At 58.0% G+C, this 20,400-nt stretch overlaps 1 protein-coding gene across 2 annotated transcripts in view; it reads left to right on the forward strand.

The window, feature by feature from the left end:
- Positions 1-20,400, forward strand: part of COL5A1 (collagen type V alpha 1 chain) — a 199,860-nt gene that overhangs the window by 116,238 nt on the left and 63,222 nt on the right. For both annotated transcript variants that reach the window (XM_064371726.1, XM_064371727.1), the window contains exons 20-29: positions 1,291-1,335; positions 3,160-3,213; positions 3,927-3,971; positions 4,462-4,515; positions 4,772-4,816; positions 5,856-5,909; positions 10,295-10,339; positions 12,302-12,355; positions 17,354-17,398; positions 19,915-19,968. In XM_064371726.1, coding sequence (XP_064227796.1) covers positions 1,291-1,335; positions 3,160-3,213; positions 3,927-3,971; positions 4,462-4,515; positions 4,772-4,816; positions 5,856-5,909; positions 10,295-10,339; positions 12,302-12,355; positions 17,354-17,398; positions 19,915-19,968 — 495 coding nt within the window. The remainder of the gene's footprint in view (positions 1-1,290; positions 1,336-3,159; positions 3,214-3,926; positions 3,972-4,461; positions 4,516-4,771; positions 4,817-5,855; positions 5,910-10,294; positions 10,340-12,301; positions 12,356-17,353; positions 17,399-19,914; positions 19,969-20,400) is intronic.

Here is a 20,400-nt window from a genome sequence, read left to right on the forward strand (position 1 = left end):
TGTGTGTTGCTGTGTATGCACAGGGTGTGGGTGTGTGGACAAGCATGTGTGCGTGACTGTGTATGCACAGGGTCCATGTGTGCGTGGCTATGTATGCACGTGCATGCACAGGTGTGGGTGTGTGGACAAGCATGTGTGCATGGCTGTGTATGCCCAGGGTCTGTGTGTGCGTGGCTATGTATGCACATGCATGCACAGGGTGTGGGTGTGTGGACAAGCATGTGTGCATGGCTGTGTATGCACAGGGTCTGTGTGTGTGTTGCTGTGTATGCACAGGGTGTGGGTGTGTGGACAAGCATGCGTGCATGACTGTGTATGCACAGGGTCTGTGTGTGTGTGGCTGTGTATGCACGTGCATGCACAGGGTTTGGGTGTGTGGACAAGCATGTGTGCATGGCTGTGTATGCACAGGGTCTGTGTGTGCATTGCTGTGTATGCACAGGGTGTGGGTGTGTGGACAAGCGTGTGTGCATGACTGTGTATGCACAGGGTCTGTGTGTGCATTGCTGTGTATGCACAGGGTGTGGGTGTGTGGACAAGCATGTGTGCATGGCTGTGTATGCACAGGGTCCGTGTGTGCGTGGCTGTGTATGCACGTGCACGCACAGGGTGTGGGTGTGTGGACAAGCTTGTGTGTGCATGGCTGTGTATGCACAGGGTCTGTGTATCCATGGCCGTGTATGCACGTGCATGTATGTATAGGCATGTGCAGGCAGGCTGTGTGTGAACTTGCGTGCGTGCATGTGTGGGGCGGGCTGGAAGGTGCAGTGCTGCTTTAACAAGGGGCAGCATTTGCAAGCAGCCCCTGCCTGAGAAGCGGTGGAAGCAGGGAGGCATTCCCTCTACAGCCAGAAGAAAGTCCCTTCTTGCTTTACTCTCCAAGCTGTTTAGAACCCTGGTGGGGACAGCTGGTTCCCCAGAGGGTGGCCCAAGGGATCTTGTGACTCTCCCCTGATGCCCTGCCCTGTCCCAGAGTCTGTCATTCGTGAAGGTCACCAAATCCTTTCAATTAGATGGTCTTTCTGCCCAGCCTTTTCCTCTGGAGAGCTGTGGCACGTGAGCTCCTGAGCCGGCATCTCAGAGCCTTCAGGCCTCATCTGCAGCGTCTGCACACCTAGTAGCCTCCTGGGAGTGAGGACATTCCAGGTCTTTCCGGCTGGAACCAGAGCTAGTAAACCTGGCATATGTGAAGTAGCCCCAGGCCAGAGAACCCTTGTCCACCACCGAGGGGAAACTGGTGTCCGGGCTGACAGCTTGTCCTCCTAACCCTGCCTTTGTTCTCCTCCGCAGGGTGATGATGGAGAAGTCGGGCCCAGGGGGCTGCCTGGGGAGCCGGTAAGTCTGTGTCCTGAGTGGGATGGTGGGGGCTCAGGGTGGAGCAAGGCTGTGTCAGAGGCTCCTGCTGGAGCAGGATCTGGGATCAGCTGGGAGCTTAGATGAGAGAGAGCCCAGTCTGAGAACAGACTGACTTGGGCATTTCCCAGGAAATCAAACAGAGGGGGCACAGGCGAGGCTGGCCTAGCAACTCCAGGAGGAAGTCTGAGCCTGCCTACGGGAGCAAGCATGGCCCTCAAGGGTTGTTGTGGGGGTCCCAGGAACAGCATGGTGGGGTCTGGGGGTATCATGGGGAGTCGGGGCAGCATGTGGGGTCCATGGGCATTCTGGAGGGTCAGGGCATCATGGTGGAGTCCGGGGTCAGCATGGGGGGGTCTGAGGGCATTGTGGAAGGTCAAAGGAGAAGCATGGGAGGTCTGGGATTATTATGGGGCTCAAGGGCATTGTGGGGGCTCTGAGTGCATTGTGAGAGGTCCCGGGGCAGCATGGTGGCATCCAGGGGCATCATGGGGCATCACAGGGCTGAATCAGCCTGAGCTTGGGCCAGTTTCAATGGCCGCCCTTCCAGAGGCAGATTTTCCAGCAGCCTGCCCCAGCCCTGGGCATGGGAAAGCTCTTTCTAAGTGGACATGTATTTAGGCCCAGAGCAAGTGTCCTGACTGATAGGACATTAATTACTACTCATTTACTGTTGCTTTAGAGTGTATCTTTTCTTGCAGCCAAGTCAGTGCGGCTGCATGCATCGGGCGGTGGTAATTGATGGGAAATATCGCAGGCGCTGCATAGAGGAGGCAGGGGTCGGTGCCTGCAGACTCATTTGGGACTAAATTATACCCCAGATGTCTGATTAGCCTCTAAGGAGAATTCATCAACTCCACTGTCTCCTTAACACACGCTCAAGCAATACCTTCTGGGCTATTAGCTTCTAAGAAACGTTGCTATAACTAGGTATTAAAATAACAAAGAAAACATTTAAGAGGCAGTGAGCGGGGGAAGGATTTCTCTTCTACAGAATCTGAAAAGGTTCTGTCAAAATTAAGGGCACTTGAAGCCCACATGCCTGGGGTGAAGGCTCTGTAACTCCCCATGGGAGGGGGAATGTGAGTGCCCCGTGGCAGACAGGGCTCCCGGAATCTCACTCACGCTGCGGTAAGCGGGATCTGTTATGCATGGGGCGTCGCTGCCCGGGAGGGCGTGCCAGTTTTTGGCCAGAGTGGCCGTCCTGGAAAAGATCTATTCCCCATGCTTCCTTCCATGCATTCAGTTGTGGGGTTCCTGCCAGGGACCTAGTTTTGCCTGACACTCTCCTGCCTGCACCCTTGGACTCTGTGATATCATAAAAACAGTCGCCTGTCACTGTGGAGGGGAATTCGAGAGGGAGCCGGTAATAAGGCTGGGGCAGGAGAGCTCCCTGCAGTGAAATGTAATTGCGTGGTGATTCTCCTGGGGAGCGTCTGTGCTCGCCTGCCCCAGCAAGTGTCAGAGGAGCTGGCCAACTTGAAAGTCCTCCTTTCCATGAGGTGCCCCGTGGTATCCTCTCTGAGTCCCCACTGATTCCAGACACCTGCTCCTGGTTTCCACCACCAGGGTGGGGTGGAGGGAGGCAGCACAGCAGGTGACGATGGAGAAGGGGCACCCAGGGGGCTTCCTGGGGAGCCCATAAGTCTGTGGGAGGGAGTCTGGGTCTCGCTCCTGGGAGGCCAGGAGGCCTGAGTCTCCAGCCAGGTCTCTGGGTTGAGTCAGGGCTAAGCGGGCGTGGGGGGCAGAGAGGAGGGCTGGGATTTCTGGCCAAGTTTAAACCATATTTTCCATTTCCTCTTACAGGGGCCACGTGGTCTGCTTGGGCCGAAGGGGCCCCCAGGCCCGCCCGGACCTCCCGTAAGTCCCATCATCGCTCTACCTGTCTGTCCCAATCTCAGCCCTTGAGACCCCCGCTCCCAGTTGGTGGCCACTTGGCCATGGGGCAGCAAGTCTTCGCTGGACCCCCTGACACCTGCCTGATGCCCATTTGAGGCATGAGCAGGACACCGAAGCTCAGGGCTGCAGGCACGGCCCCAGCAGACGCGGCCTTGCAGGTGGAGGCCTGAGGCTGCCGGCCTCTTGCCTCTGCTTCACCCGGTTGCATTTCCTCCTGGCAGACAGCATGTGCTATTTCAGTTATATGCAGAAACCCAGGATGTCACATTTCTTCCCTGCTAGAAAGAACTTCCAGCGGCTTCTGTGAACATTCTAGAAGGAGGCTGAAGCCCTTGGTTCCAGTGGGGCTGTGTCCCAGTGGGCAGCTTCCCCAGGGCCAGGCTGGCCCCCTTCAGCCCTCCCAGCCCCATGGCCTGGTTTTCTAGAACCTGAGGCCCGCCCCGTGGGATGCTGGAACCGCAGCTCAGTTAACCCTCTGCTGAGGGCTCCTGGGGCTGATCCGTGGACCCGCTGGGGAAGGGATTTGGAGTCAGGTCTTTCTCCTTTGCCAGAGACTGTGCCGTCCTCTGACTCGCTGTGGGATGGGCGTCTTGAGTTGAGTGGGATTTTCCTTTTGAGCACTGTGAGTTCTTTTGCCTTCAGTTACACGATTTTCTTCTTACAATTGCACCCAGGGTGTAACGGGTATGGATGGCCAGCCGGGCCCAAAAGGAAACGTGGTGAGTCCTGGGGTCCCGTGGCCTGGCGTCAGGGGCTTCTCCCTAGCACACTCCTTGCTTGGCTGGGGCGGAGGGGTCCATCGCTGTCCACACCAGCTGTGAGGGAGGCTGCAGGCCCTCGGCTGTGGTGCCCACCCTCCAGTGACGAGTGGTTCCGGGAGACTAGCATGACGGGCTGACTTGGGAGTTTTCTGCCCAATAAAACATTTCTGGTCAGTTCCCCTCATGAGTTCCTTCCTGGACGATGTCTGGGTGTATTTGCATAAACGAGTCAGAGCTCACTCCGTCAGAGTCAACCTCCACCACCTCAGAGGCGCCCAGTCCTGGTGCTGCTCTCTCTGGTGGGACCCGGCCGCCTTTCCCGCCCTGCTGGCGTCAGCAGTGGGGAACAGTTTGAAAGGGTGGGAGGCCAGTGAGGGGCACACGACACCCAGGGAAGGGGTACAGTTCCCAGAGCCCCCTTCAGTGCCTTTGCTGTTGTCTCCTATAGGGTCCCCAGGGAGAGCCCGGCCCTCCAGGACAGCAGGGCAATCCAGGCGCCCAGGTAAGTGAGCCTGAGAGAGGCAGCTCATGGGCATCTGGCCGTGGGAGGCACACGTCTCCAGCCCTGAGCCCTGGGAGGGAGCGGGGAGCTCTGCCCGCTCCAAGTTGCAGCCCCTCCCCTTGTCTGGAGGGACACTAGGACCTGGGTTGGTGCCCGGACGAGGGAGACATCAATGAGAAGATGGACGGATGGCGGGGAAGGGTTCTGAGTCAGTCAGCGTCCTCACCTTCCCTTTCTGGCTCTTTCTCCCTCCCAGGGTCTTCCAGGCCCCCAGGGTGCTATCGGTCCTCCAGGAGAAAAGGTAGGTGGGCCTGGGCTGCGTTGGTGCATTCCCTGGCCCCGCCCCGGGAGGACCCCCTGCCGTCCGCCAGCTCTCCATGTGTATCTTGATGCTCCCCAGAGACGCCAAAGCTCAGAGCTCCAAGAACTGGGCCAAAGCATGAGGAGGCTCTTGGATCCGTGTCTCCTTGAGTCATTCATTCATTCATTCATTCATTCTCTAGTGTTCAGAGGGGTTGCTGGATTTAGTAAGGAACAGAAATACGGGCCATGCAGCTAAATCTGAACTATTGTGTGTCTGGAATTCAGATTTAACCAGGCATCTTGTTTTGTTGTTATTTTGGTTTGGTTTAGACAGTTTTGCTATTTATTTGGTGAGCTGACTATCTCCGAAGCCTGCTGTGTCCCAGGCCCGGACTGAGAGCTGGAGGCGCTTGCCGTGCTAGGCTTGTGGACTGACCAGGCGCAAGACAGTTCAGGTCACTCAGAGCGCCTTGGTGGGACCAGCAAAAACACCTCCACGGGTGTGGTTCCGAGTGCAGAGAATCCCCGGGGACCTGAGGAACACAGAGGGCTGAGCTGCTGCCCGGCCTGGGACCTCCCAGCCGCTGGGGATGGGATGCTGAGGCTGTGGGCCCCACACTGTGGGCCACCCTGCCCGGCCCTGGGGTGTTTGTGTGAACAGACCTGGGAGGACTTGGCAGTGGGAGCGCTAGAAGAAGGCAGAGCTCTGTGAGCTCAGAGGAGACCGGGCGATGCCCCGGGAGCCCGTGCAGCAGGTGGATGTGGGGAAGAAGGGGGCGCTTGCTCCGCTGATTCTGTGCCCACAGCAAACCCCAGAGGTGCTGAGAACAGAGGGGTGGAGCTGCCTCCCCATGGCCTACCATGGCTGCATGCCTCACAGCTCGGGGACCCAGGGCCTCTGACCGCACTTCTCAGCAAGTGCTGTGTGCGCAGGAATGTTGAAAAGTAACCCTGGGGGCCTACGGAGAGCTCAGGCGAGCCTAGGGAGGGGACAGACCCCAAGGGCATCTCCTCATGGAGTCTTTGCTTTGTTCTAGGGTCCCTTGGGTAAACCAGGCCTCCCAGGAATGCCCGGTGCTGACGGACCCCCGGTGAGTAGCCCTGCCCACCTCACCCCTCCACGTTCTCCCACCTCCACCCCTGGGGATAGGGGCTGTGGGCTCCTTGGGGTCGTTGGACGGCGTGACTCACCCTGGCTCTGTTGATGAAGACCTGTCTGGTCTCCAGCTTGACTGCTCAGTCATTCTTGGGTTTTGGACACGCTTTGCATCCTGTGCTTTAACCAAAGAGCGGTGATTGCATGAGTAGGAATGTTAGCTGTTTATTAGGGTGTGCTGTTTAATCGCCGGAACTCAGGCCTGCGTTCTGAACCCTGAGGAGGGCTGGGCCGGGCTCCGGGCCTTCGCTTGCGTCCCCGGGGTTGGAAGCGAAGAGGCAGGCTACGTGGTGTGTATTTTTAGTGTTCACGCACCGAGAAGGGAGGTGGTGAGCAAACCCGTCTGCAATGTGTGCGCGCACAGCTGTGGAGCCAAATTAGATCCTGCCTGGAAATAGCGAGTTGGTGACAAATCCAATCTGTGGCGAAGCTGTGCGGAGGGGGAGGTGTGAGGAGGGGAGCACACTCAGAATGTGTGTGTGCGTGTGGGCACACGTGCGTGTACACGAGGTGAACTTATGTGCGCCCAACACCCTCCCCATAAGCGCCTGCTGTGATTCTGGTTTTGATTATTCAGTTGATGCTGTATGAGAGCCTATTTCAGAAACAAGATTAGCGGAATTAATTATTAAAGACACAGTGGGCTTTATGGTTTTAATAACACTGTTAAAAACTAAACAAGGCAGTTAAATATGTGGGCGATTATGGGTGGCTGCTCACCACGCAGCATCCCTCGGGCGAGGCAGTGGGTCCAGTGACTCACACATCACAAACCGCCTTTGTTGGTCAGAACGAGCACGGCGGACCTTTCTCATCCCCGCGAGGGCAGCTGTGGGGACCCGAGGTCACCTGGCCACGTGGCAGTTCGTGTACTGCGTGGTTCATCTTTTCCACTGTGTTATTTGTGTCCCTTAATTTATGTTTATTTTTCATTGCCCTCTCTAGTTATCAGAACAGCGCATCTTGTTATAGAAAATTGAGGACATAAATAAAATTACAGTGAAACGACAGCCACCCCCGATCTCATCTCCTGATTTAGCCGCTGACAGCAGGTGGACGTGTGTCCTCCCAGTTTCTCTGTCCCTGTGCTGCCGGCTGTGGTGTCGGTGGTTTGAGCCGCAGCCCGTGGGGAGAGCGGCCGGGCCCAGAGCCTGCAGGGAGGAAGGGGGCTGGGTGTGACGTGGACCGCACCCCGCTTTCCTGACACGATCTTTCTCTCGGCCCTCGGCTGACCTAACTTGTTCTCCCTGGAATTCCCCTCCCCGTGTTGAAACCTCCATAGAATTGGGGTCCCTTAAGAGCCTGCAGTTTCCTTTGTATTCTGTGGGGAAGGAAGGGCCTTTAAGATGTCAGATGTCCCTTCCCCAGCCCAAATTTAAACTTTCAAATGTGAGTGTAGGCGGACCCATTCATATGAAGGTGCTTCAAACAGAAGGAAAGCCACGGGTAGGCCCGAAGACAGACAGAGCCATCTCCTGCGAATCTGGAGGAAAGAAACGATTTTTAAAAATTCCCCTTTACAAAGGCAGCACATTGAGGTTAAGCCTTACAGAGAGAGGTTGCTTTTCTTCTTGCTTTGATTTTGATTTCAAAGAAAGGAAGATTGCCTTGAAATCCATCAAGAAGTGTGAGATGCGTCAGCGCAGACTCAGTGCCCTGAAAAATGTTGAAGAATTCCTGGGAGCACACGCTGGGGAAATGGGGAAGTGGATTACGGTTCAGTGGAATATTAGAGAGCCAGTAAGAATTGAATTTAAACAAATACTCAGTGACGTGAGAGAATGCTCACCGTGTAATATTAGATTAAAGATAGACCTGCCGTGCCGCTGTGCACGCATATACGCAGGGAGAACAGAGGAGACTCTGTGATGCAATTAGCCACAGCCACTCCGAGCCACGAGGTGATGAAGCGTTTTAATTCCTCTTCCCCTTGCCTAAGTGTCTACGATGAACATACATTACTTTTTTAATCAGAAAATATCAAATGCAAATAATGTAAACTTTATTATTTTCCCATTACGGAAACAACGCTCATTATAGAATATTGTGAAACGCACACAAGCAGAAAGAAGGGGAAAGGTGGTCCCGCCTGGCTTTGCAGGGAAATCAATCAGGGGTATCTTGTCATATTTCCTGTCTGCCTTTTCCTATTCAAACGTTTTTATTTTATTTATTTATTTTTGAGATGGAGTCTTGCTCTGTCACCCAGGCTAGAGTGCAGTGGCTCGATCTCGGCTCACTGTATCCCCCGCTTCCAGGGTTCAATCGATTCTCCTGCCTCAGCCTCCCGAGTAACTGGGACTGCAGGCATGCACCACCACGCCCAGCTAATTTTTGTATTTTTAGTAGAGACGGGTTATCACCACCTTGGCTAGTCTGGTCTCGAACTCCTGACCTTGTGATCCACCTGCCTCGGCCTCCCAAAGTGCTGGGATTACAGGCGTGATGACTGCTCCCAGCCAAACATTTTTAATGAGGGAGCTCTGTGCTTGCCCCACCTGCTCACTCTCATTCTATAACTGCGGCTGAAACTATCTATACCTGAAGGACTTTGGCCTGGATGTGAATGGAAGCCACCATGGTGCTGGCAGCTAACTCTGCTTGGCGCTCCCTGGGTGGGCGCAGTCCGGAGCGCTTTGCGGCGTGCTGCTATCTCCAGCCTGCAGCTGACGAAACCACCATGTGGAGAGGCCTAGGGGCTTCCTCGAGCAGCCAGGGCTGGGGCTGGCCGGTCAGGAGCAGGGCCCTTGGTCCCCTGCAGATCCGCCCACCAGGTCCTTCACAGAAAGGTGTCTGTGGTTGACAGAAACTGTACTAAAGGCCCGGGAAGAACCCCTCTGGCCACCCTGGAGCAGGACATCCTGTCGTTGGCTCTGTTCGGGTCCAGCCCGGCCACCGTGAGGTGCTGGCACCGAGACAGCCTTGTTTAAGGAAGGCCTGTGCTGGCCAAGTGTGGCCCCTCCAGGCTGGAGCAGTGGGTGGGTCCTGCAAGTGGCTGAACTTCTCAAAGCCTCCCTCAAGGGGAAATTTGTGCCCTCCCACAAACTTGCTGCTAGGATAGGCTATCTGCAAAGGCATCAAATCCAATTGGACAGCTAAAAAAAATTGAAAAGTCACACACAAATAATTTAATTGAGGTGATGAGACTTGGGTCTTCTTAACACTACTGTGTCTGGAAAGAGTCTCAGGTCAGCGTTAGGACACTCAAGGCGGAAGAGCATCTCGCACCCCTCTCCTGTTACACCTGAGGAAGTGGGGGCCCAGAGAGGGCAAGTGACCTGCCCAAGCTCACACAGCAGGTTGAGTGCATCCAGGAGTAGGACCAGACCCCGCCCTGCCAGCCTCCTCACCACCCTGCTCGGCCTCTTACCTGGAATCCTCATTGGTGGAACTGCGTTTCCTCACACTGAACATGGACGGATGATCTTTCTGCTTTTATCCTGGACGTCTGGCTCACCGACCCTGAGCTCACAGCCATTAACCCGGGTGACCCACCTGTGTTGGAAAGTCAGCGAAACCTGCATTCCTAGGAATGGAATTCGTATAGGTCCAGGCAGGCAGGGGACAGCGGTCCTTCCTAGGGCCTCGGCTGGGCAACTGTCACAGCAGGGATAGGTCCTCACCCTCGCTCAGCTCCCCTCCATTCCTGAGGCCAGGTCTCGAATGAGGCACCTGTTTGAAGACTCAGGGATGTGCTGGGACCCCTGTCAAGTGACACGTCGTGCCCTCCACCCCCACACCAACCTTGCTTTGCTTTGGACACCCCGACAATCAGAGATTCTGAGGTTTGCAGACAGCACAGCAATTGCTAGTCCAGGATGCAGGATGCCCGGAACCCGGTCCCAGCTCATCATTGTGCAGATTTATCTTGCCAGCTGACCTGGGGAAGAGGCCCTCGTTGGCCCTGTCCCCACGCATGCATCGCTGGTCTGTGGAGCTGCACTGGGGGGCGGGGCTGGCTCTGGCTGGGTCAGGAGCCACCGTGCAGATCACCTGTGTGCTTGGGGGTTGCTGCACACTACCAATCCTCCCATAGTGGCTCTGACTGTGGCCGGGGCCGGGCTTACTGTTGCCATTTTGCAGATGAAGCAGCCGGGGTCCGGGGACTAAGTGCCCAGCTCAAGGCCTGGCAGCTCGGGGAGGCCGGGCTGTGCTTGGCTGCCTGTCCGGCTGCCTTTGCCTTCTGGTGCTCTCAGTTTTCCTGGGGAGGGAGGGAAATGGGGGGCTTCCATGATCACGGGTGCTGTGCAGGGAGGGGAAGTGAGAGAGGCTGCTTTCTGGAGTGGCGCTGACTAATTAAGGCTTCTTCTTTTGTGACAGGGACACCCTGGCAAAGAAGGCCCTCCAGGAGAGAAAGGAGGTCAGGTGGGTGCTCACCACGCCCTCCTACCCTTCAGCATCCAGGCGGGGTGGGTCCTGGCACCCTGGGCTCAGCCTCCGCTCAGGAATGCCCAGCTTGGAAAAGAAGGAGCCGGGGACACTCAGCCCTTCTGCAGGTGTCTCCGGCAGGGGACCCAGCCTGGGGGGACACAGACCTTTTCCCTGAGAAGGGGACAGGCACCCCTGTCTGGGTCGGTGCCTGCCACTCCACCCCATGACCAGGTCAGGTACGGGCAGTGGGGCAGTGGCACGGTGTTCAGCCCTGGCCTTGACTCTGCACAAGCTGGGTGACCTCTGAGTTGTGGGGAGATGCTGTTATGAACGGGGACACCGCCAGGTCATGCTGGTGCCAGGGGTGGGGTCTTTCCACGGATGCCCGTGTCCGGCACTGTGAGAGGCTCATGGTTCCTCCTGCGGGGCCTGCTGGGCCTGCAAGGGTCCCGTGCAGCACGTCCACCACCGGTGCCTTCTCTCCGCTGTGCTTCTTGACAAAGCTGTGGGGCCGCAGGTGTCTCTGTGGGAAGAACACAGAAGGGAGGAGAAGCCAGTGGGCGCCCCAACCTTCGTGCACCCATGAAGCTGCACACTGAGCTCATGGTCATCGGGAGCCCGGGGCTGGGGTTGGGGTCAGAGGCCCCTGCACCAGGGTTCCAGAGGTCCCATGTCACAGGGTCTGGGATCAGGCCAGGCTACCAGACTTACATGTATCTCTTGAAGCAGGGCCTGTGCAGGCAAGATGGGGTCTGGGGTTTGGTCCCAGCCGCCTCCGCCGAGAGTGTGGCAGGCCAGGCCTGACCCTCCGCGGCAGCAGAGCTAGCACTAGTCCTCACAGGGAGTTCCGTTTCCGGGCCCAGTCCTGCTGCGCAGTGACGCTCCAGCTTGCTGCCTCCGAGACCCAGAGGGGCCTGAGATTCGCCGCTTCTGCCCTGCTCCCTCTCCTGAAAGTCACACCAGCCACTGGGGTGACCCTCCCCTGGGCCCTCAGCTTCTGTTCCCCATAGGAGGCTCAGTCCCCACTGCCTCCAGTGGGTGGTTTGCCAGCATCCCCTCCTGGGCACAGCCTCTTGTCATCAGAGGCGGAGGCAGCACCTCTGTGTCCCACTCAGCATGAGACGGGGCCACCAGAGCTCACACAGCGCCTGGGACTGGTGCTGACCGGCTGCTGGCATTTGGAGCCCAGAGCAGAGGCCCACTGTTCTGAGAGCTGGCTTTTCAGCTGGAACCAGAGGCATTCCCTTATTCCCTGGACTTCCTGAGTTCCTCTGTGTGCCAGGCATCCTGTTAGCGATGGGATGTGGCAGGGAGCGAGGCAGACCAGGCCCTGGCCTCAGAGCTGCAGCCTTGTGGAGGAGGCCACCAAGTCCATCTTGTCTGGGGCTGAGCTGCTGCCATGATGCCATGTGGAATGGGGGCTGGGAGGGAGGGGTGGGAGCCGTTCACCACGGAGGTGTCTTGGGCTCGGGGCAGGCGGGAGGGATGCCCACCTCCGTGAGCTCTGGATGAGCCGCCCCTGGCTGCTGGAGATGTCTCTCCCCTGTCTAATGGCCTTGCCCCTTCTCCCAGCTGGAAGCTCTCCTGATTTATTCCAAAGGGCTTAGGCTGGGGATGCATTTCTCTAGGGACAACTCCCCTTGCAGAGCTCCAAAGCTGGCCTTTCGCCATCCACCATTCCTTCAGCCCATCCCTTGTTTCCCTGACTGCCGGGGTGGGGCCAGCATGTGCTTCACCTGTGCCCCGTTCAGCGTGAGACACAGCCACACCTCCGCCTTCCGTGCAGGCTGTGAGCACCTGCGCATGTCTCCCATGGAGCCTCTCTGGAGGCGCTGGGCTGGGATGTTGGGGCTGCTCTCAGCAGGAGGGGATATCCCAGGACCCTGGAGTTTCCTGACGCCCCCCGGGACCCCCACACTGGCATGGGGCTAACGGTCTTTTCCCTTTTGGTTTTAGGGTCCACCTGGCCCCCAGGGTCCGATTGGCTACCCAGGTCCTCGAGGAGTCAAGGTGAGAGAGACTCACGCCGCTCCAGGCCTTCCTGGAGGTCAGGGTTGGGACTGCAGGCCTTGGCGTGGCCGGTTTTAGGGAATTCTCTGTGGTTAAATGTCCCTGCAGCTCAAACTGGAGTAGCCCAGTCCTCCCAGTCACTCGCGTGGACACTAGGTCTCAGGACAGCAGGCCTGAGCGGGTGAGGGTGTGACCAGCCGGAGTCAGGAGGGCTGATGTGGCTCAGGGACAGTCTGCAGTCTGCGGTGATGAAGCCGGTGGTGCGGTGACAAAGCCGGTGGCGCGCTGGCGGCCATCTGTTGGGACAGGATGAGTCCTTTTGCTTCTTGCCTCTTTTATAGTTGCCATTTGTCAGGCTTCTGCCACTCCCCTCACAGACAGCGGATCTCGGCAGAGGCAAAGAGCTTGGCCTCTTTCCTGGGGAAGCTCCCAAGCGTTTCTTCCCAGCCATCTGCACATTCTGAGTGAGAAAGAGAGTTTGTCTCCACCAGTGGCACCTGGGCGGGCCAGCGCCGTCGCAAGACGGAGTTTCGAGGGAGATGTCCATTTATTCACAATCAGTCTTGTTTCTGCCATGAAGGGCTCTGACAACCTCGTTACATGGGACGCACAGCTCCAGAGCAATATCCCAGACACGGGTCCCCGCTGTCACATCCCAGCTAACGGTGCTTGCTCGGAGCTGGGTAATGCAATCTCGAGCTGTGCTGCTCTCTGGACACGGCACGTTTTTGTGTAGAGAGCCGTACCCCGAGGTGCACGTGGACAAGCTCTCTTCTTCCTCTGAGAATGGGGACTTGGGGTATCATAAAGGCTCATGATGATTCTTTCCTTTGGGAATGCTTTTAACTGCATGTGAAGGAGTCTGTGTGTTTATATAGCAACCAGAGAAGCTGGAGGGATTTGTAGAAACAGCTGATCAGCTCCCCTGCCCTCACCTCCCTGGTTCCAAGGGCTGTGCGCCTTCCAAGTGTGTGGCCACCCTGGGGCATGGAGGCCGACAGGCAACGGTCCCCTGCCCTGAATCAGGCCCACTGGCTCTGGCCAGTCACCCCCTCACCTGCTCTGAGAGCCCAAGACATCAGTTTCCAGTGACATGCCCCAAATTACACTAAAGTCGAGGCTGCTGTCAGAAATCAAAGCAGATTCCAAATCAAGTGCCCCATCCTCTTCCCTGGGAGGCCCGGACTTGCATTTCCCAGGAAGGAGGACATTCCAAGTTCACAGGTTACTGAAGAGACCTCCTGACGGTTGGTTTTTCCCTAAAGCCGGCTTCTACCAGCAAAATGCCTCGCGAATTTTATCAGGGTGATGATTGAGCAGAAATGCTGATTATGTGAGTTCTATAGCATGTTTATTTTACAAATTCCTGTCGCATAGCAGAAGCCTCTGCCAGCTCCCATACATGGCTAATTGCATAACGCCGCTTCTGTGAGCTAAAAAGGTGTTTGCTTTAAAATGTTTATGGAGAATGCTCTTATCTTGTCTGTCTGATTAAAATTCATCCATGACATGAGCAATCCGGTTAGACTTGGAAGCAGAGGGTGGAAGGAAAACTGAGGTTTAAAATAATTTTCATCAGGGAAAAAGCTTCTCATACTCCTGTGCGTTTGGAAATGTGAGTGGCGCCGGCTCCTCACGAGTTCGGCCTGGGTGGCGGTGATGGCGGCGGGGCGTGGGATTGCGTGGGATTGCGTGGGCCAAGCTGCTGCCACTGGAGGTGGACAGTCCTTGGTGAGAGGGGGCTCATTATTTTCCACCAATGCCCTACCTTCTTCCCAGGAATGGTTCTTAGTCCATTGGGGCTGCTATGACAAAGATTCTAACATGGGTGGCTTGGAAACAACAGGAAATTATTTCTCACAGTCCTGGAGGCTGGGAGGTCCAAGATCTCAGCACCTGCAGATTCAGTGTCTAGGGAGGACTGCTTTCTGGTACCCTGATGGTCCCCTCTCACTGTGTCCCCACGTGGCAGAAGAGAGGCGATGAGTACCCTGGGGCCTCTGGTGAGGGCACTAATCCTAATCACAGGGGCCCCTCCCTGTGACCCAGTCAGTCACCTCCCCAAGACCCCGCCTCCTAGTTCCATTGCCCTGGGCATTGGGGTTCACCGTGTAAGTTTTGGGGACACAGACATTCAGGCACAGCAGGCTCCCTTTGTGTTCCTTTGAGTTCACTGACCTTTGGCCTGTGTCTGGACCTTCCTCTGCCTTGCATTCTGAAGGGGCACCTGTTTAAGCGTGACTGGCAGATTGAGAGTCCAAGTCAGCTCTCATTTAGCCCCCAGCTGCTAGGGGGTTGCCAGAATGCCCCAAATATGAGTTCATATCCAGGCCTTGGGCAAAAGCCTGCCCCTCTCTGCGCTGTGTGCATATCTGGCCCAGCTGTGCTACAACTCCTGAGTGCTCCTTCCCCGGGGCTGCTGGCCGGCGTGTCACAGAGGCTCCAGTCCAAGCCTTCCCAGCCGGGGCCACTTCCTGCCTGCCGGGGGAGTGCCCTCTAATGGGAGGTGCTGCACACCCCACCACGCACACAGCAGCCCCAAGTCAGCAGCTCCGTGGCTGAGAAAGCCTGGGAAGCACTGGTTCTGTCTAGTTGGTACCATTCCTCTGATGGGCATCCTAAAATGGCAGAACTGTAGGACCGGAAGGGGTCTCAGGAGCCCGTGGTCCTACCTGTGTGTTCTCAGCCAGGCATGGCCAGGGTGGGAGCAGCAGCGTCCCCCAGCCTGCCCAGAGAGAGAGGGGAGCAGGTGCCGATGCCCCCGGGACACCGTACCAGAGAGTTTAGTGCTCCTGGAAAATAACACCAGCCACACAAACCTGGTCCCCCGGGACTCACAGCAGGGAGGGGCGGCTGGACATCGCCTTGCATTTAGGGTCAGACGCTGCTGGACAGGCTCGGCCCTGATTGTATTCTCAACCACACCTGCGGTTTTTGGAAATAAGTGGAATCTGAAGTTGCTATTCTGTTTTGCAAGTGTGGTGAGAACTCAGAACTGCCCTAAAAAAAGAAAGTAGCTCATCTCCTAAAAAGCCCTTCTCTGTGGCGTTCTGGGGCTATCGTCTCTGAGGCGATGCCTCGCCGTGGTGAGATGGCAGGTGATTTTCTGGGGCCCCCAGCTCCGTGGCCCCCAGCTCTGTGTCAGCCTGCGTAGCCCTCCCTGTTCTCTTTTCCTCTGGGGGCTTCCAGGCAGGATTGCTTCAGAAGAAGGCATCTGCTGGTAAAAAACCACTAAGTGCTTGGAAACCACTCACCTCTCGGCAGCTGGCCCGGCTGAGTCACTTCCCACCTTCCTGGGCTGCTCCGGCCCACAGGTGCTGCCAAGCGCGCGCTGCAGTGGAGTGGGGCGGGGGGCAGCGGCCTGCAGCAGGCTGTCCTGAGCCTCCTGGTGGCTTGGCTGGCCGCTCCCACTCGGCCCGAAACGCGCACGGCGTGTTTGGCGCTCCCTCTCCGTCTTGACGTCCGTGTCCCATCTCAGGCTCGGGCAGAGACTAGCAGGGGGACGCTTGTTTGGAGTCGGCCTCCCTGCTCGGGCCGGTGCCATTTCTGAGCTGTGCCCTGTCCCCCCGAGGCACTCGGTGCTGGCCCACATTAGTGTGCCGAGTGCCAGGTCAGGCGAAGCAGAGTTGCTCCGAGCCCACCCTGCCCTCCCGGCTTCCTTGGCCCTGTGCTGGGCGTGGAGGGAGGTGTCCCAGGCCTCTCCCCTAGTGGTGGCGGCCAGGTGTGGAGCAGGCGTGACATGGGCAATGGTGCGGGCAGGCGCAGTAGCAGAGCTCTTGCTTGACCCCGTGCTCCAAGTCCAGTGACCGTGGTTCGCCCACGCCGCTGCTCTGTCTGTGTGGCTGGAAGTAGAAGGTGGCACTGGAGTGGAAGGTGCTTCTGCAGAGACATCCGCTGCTCCTCGGGAGGGCCAGGGCACACAGCCCACGCGCCAGCTCCGCAGAAAGGAGCACCTTGGTGACTCCATCCCTTCCCAGAGCCCCTTCCTTTCTGGGACCTGGGGAAAGGCCAGAACTGCCAAGTCTGTGGGAAGTTCCGGTCACCAGAGGGCAGCGGCAGCCCCTGCATCCTCCAGCGCCCTGTGGCCCTGGCTTCAGCCTCAGCCTGGAATCCCCGGGGGAAATGTGGCTTCTCCCTTTCACGTCCCGTGGGCAGTGGCCCGAGGTAGTCTCTCTAGCTAAAAGTCAGCCTGCTTGGAGGGCTGAAGTCGAAGACGTTGGCAGCAAGTGTGTGGCTGCTTCAGTGCTCCCCACGGATTTCCCTCCACCGGCCCACAGTGAGAATGTCAGCAGGGAGCTGGGGTGGCGTGTCCTGAACTGATGAGAACCACGATAAGCGTTATCGTCCTTAATCAGTAATATCACAGTATCTTCTATTAATGACAACACGGAATCAAAATAGATAGCTTATTGAAACCTCCTGTGCGCTGGGTGCTGTTCTGAAGGCTTAGCAGGCATTTCCCTCCCAGCAGTGGTAACGGGGTGAGGGTGGCCATCCTCTCCTCTTCCCAAACGAGGAAACCGAGGCATGCAGGAGTCTGGGGCATTGTCAGAGGCCCCAGAGCGGGAGCTGGGACCTCATCAAGTCTGCCTGACTCAGATCCCACTTCCTGCCCTCCCCAAACCTCGGAAAGGTGGGGGCGTTTCTAGAAGATGGTTTTATAATGGGAATCGGGGTTGGTGTGTTGGCTGTGGGGTGTGGGACCTTGGAAGGGCGGTTCCAGAACTTGGGCTGGAAGGCCAGGGACAGGTGTGGGTCTTTACATAAAGAACAGGAGTCAGTGGAGTCAGGCCAGGAACCGTGGACACGCCGGGCCTCCTGAGGTCACAGGGGGACACGTGGGAGCGAGGGTGTTGAGAGCGGGGCGCCAGCCTCATCCATCAGCTTCGGGGAGCTCAGCCCGTCTTTGCACTTGGGGCTTAGACCTGTGCCTGCGAGAGCGCTAGAGAGGCTGAGATTTGTAACCACTCGCTCCTTTTTCTTTTCCCACCCACACAGGGGGCTGACGGCATCCGTGGTCTGAAGGGCACGAAGGGTGAGAAGGTGAGTCTGTCCCTTCCGCCGTGGGGCCCCCTGCCTAGTCTGCAGCCGGATTCCAGCCAGCGGCCCCTCCCACGATGCTTCCGCCATGAAACCAGCTGAGGGGGATGTCGTCTCTGAGTACTGAGGGGAATGGATGGCACTCTGGAAAGTGTTTGCAGATGGAAAAACAATACCTTGAGGAGGACAGGCCCTCGGGTCCCCTGGGGCACATTCCTGGCGGGGCTGAGTGGGTCTGGGGTTTGTGCCTCTGCACAGGGAGAAGGCCCCGGCCCCAGAGGCGACACACAGCCCCCCATGTGCCTGCAGGGGCAGCGGACCTCTGCCCGCTCCCCACTCCCAGGTGGGCAGCCTTGCGTGGCCGCTGACACGAGGGTCCATTCGGTCGTTGGATGTTCCTCCCTGGGCAGCCCCACAGCTGCAGAAACTCACACCGTGCAGCAGAGCCAGGCGGGGAGGGCGAGGCCGTGTCATTGGCCACGGTCAGCGGGTGCAGGTCAGGCCTAAGCAGGTCACTGTGGCTAAGACGAGGCTAAGCCACACCCCCATGCATGTCTGCCAGGGTCGGAACGTTGGGTGCAGCCTGCGGCGGCGAGCGCCTGAGCCACGCGGAGCTGCCTGGGCGGCCACATGTCTCTTCTCACTTTGGTGGAAGGAAACTCAGAGCCAAACCCAAGGCCCAGTGTGACACAGATTTAGGCCTCAGGGGCGGCCTCACCACTGGGTGGGGTGCTGCCCTCCCCACCGTGGCCGCCCGCTCTGCTGCGGGTCCACCCTGCCGTGCTTTGTAGCCACGGGGTGTTTGTTCTCCATGAGGCACGCTGGACCCCTTTGCTGGGCACACCCTGGGCTCTCCCCGGCCACGGGGGCCTATGGGGCTGGAGTGTGGTCACCGACGTCTGCTGCTGGGATGGTCGCGTGCTGAGATTCCTTATTTGCCAACTGTCAGAGATGTCGCTTGGATTCTTTCCTGTGAAATCTGCCAGCCTGAGAGCCATTCCCGAGGGGACGCGTCGTGTGGCCATAGCTGAATCCTAAATGACGCGGCAGCAGGAACGTCCTTGTTCCATGGCTTTTGCTGAGCATGACTGTCCCTGGTTTCTGTTCTCAGTGGCTGCCCTTGTGGGAGGCCCAGCCAAGAGGCCTGAGCCCGTGTGCCGGCCCCGCTCCTTCCCGAGTGCACCTGCTCAGCGGAACCCGAAGTCCACACCCGGGAAAGCTCCTGAGCAGTTTGGCCTCTCCAAGAGTGCTGCTTTCTACATGGAGCCCGCTGGGGCTTCGGAACACGTCCATTCCCTTACAGAACACAGGGTCCCCAGTCCCATGGGTCCCCGGGGAGGCTCCCTCGCCTGAGGACCTTTCATCCTTTTGAAGGTGGCTTCACAGAGTCCAGCTTTGCCACTGTATCTTCTCACATTTGTCCCTAGCCAGAGACAGGGCTACTTGAGATGATATTGATGGGATTGTGCTGGGGACACCTTCTCGCCAGGAGGGCAACCACACTGTTCCCGAGGGCCACGCAGGCAGCTGAGTCGGTCTGGGGATGGGGGCAGTGTCGGGGGGCCATCTTTGTAGACGTCTGCATTATTTGTGGCTGCTGCCAAGCTTCCAGCACTACGTGAACAGTGTGGACAAAGGCCTGGGGCCCTGGGGGCCCCGGGAGCTGGAGCTGGCTGGAGAGGGCTGGATTCTCACTGCACAGAAGGCTGCTTTCCTTGTGCGTGCTTCCGGCCGGGCCTTGAATGTTTACAACCTGGCTGAGTCCCCAGATCCTGTCCTTCCACTCTTTTTGCATCAAGACGTAGCCCATGAATAATGAGAGGAAAAGCCCAGCCAAGGGCCCTCTCTCTGGGGCCACCCGTGCCCTGTGTGGAAGGACCCAGGGCTTTCGCCCTGTGCTTTCCTGGATGGGGAAGGCCCAGACTGGGGACTCGAACGGACAGCAGGGCGCTGACCTTCGATAGCCTCACTTCTGTCCCAGATTCGCCAGTAGCCCTGGGGTGTGTGGGCTGCCGACATCCCCCGCTGCCCCCGGCGACACCCCTGCCCTTCAGAAAGCACTGCCTGTGGCTGCAATACTGGCGAGAGCAGGGGTTGGGGATTCTTTGCAGGGGCCTTTCGTCCAGCGCCACCTCCTTGGTTGTCACCCCATTTACCCGTCACTGGCTTTGGTGCTGATGGGATGCCACAAAGTGCGCTGAGAAACGATGCCTGCGGCTTGGGGTGTGGGCTTGCTGAGGCCTCGCCGTGCAGAACGTTCAGATTCAAACTGGGCCCACCTGAGAAGCAGGGACAAGGCTGTCTCCAGCTTCAGAACATTTGAAGCTTCAGCTGGGAATGCAGAGCTCACAGGAATGCCATTCTCGAGGGGCGGGCCCTGAGCCCACCCTGTCCGGGGCGTGAGCTGCTCCCCAAGGGTGGGGACCTGGTGCTGAGTGTGGCTGTTGGAGCAGGGAAGGGAACGGCAGGGAGGCGGGTCCTCTTATCTAGACTAAGGCCTTCTCTTGACCCATATTCAGGGTGAAGACGGCTTTCCTGGGTTTAAAGGAGACATGGGCATCAAGGGAGATCGGGTGAGCATCTCGGGTTTGGGATTTGGGCTGGGGAAAGGCCGGGTGGGAGGGGGTGGGGATGTCTGCAGCCACAGGGCAACTTCTCAGAATGGAGGGAAACTCTCGGCAGAGATTCCTGGTGGGAAGGGGACGGTGACCTGGAGCCCAGTGCCTGACTCTCTCCAGCTCCTCTTCACCTCCTCCTCAGCTTGCCCCTTGGGGACTGGGGATGGCCTGTGGTCGCCAGCTTCTCCGCCCAGTGTCCCACACAAGGGGTCAGTGGGGGCTGGGTTTGCTTCTGGCTGCTCCTGTGGACTGCAGAGTTATTCACCTGACTGGAGAGCGATGAGCCATGCCTGGGAAGAGAAAGGAAAGCGGCGTGGACGGGACCCAGCCTCCCCAGGGAGCGCAGCAGCTGCCCAGGCCATAGGGCCAGCACTCGCAGGGCAGCAT

The sequence above is a fragment of the Aotus nancymaae genome, unplaced genomic scaffold (genome assembly GCF_030222135.1).
Source record: "Aotus nancymaae isolate 86718 unplaced genomic scaffold, 86718_ANA_hifiasm-v0.15.2.pri h1tg000158l, whole genome shotgun sequence".
Taxonomy (NCBI): Eukaryota; Metazoa; Chordata; class Mammalia; order Primates; family Aotidae; genus Aotus; species Aotus nancymaae.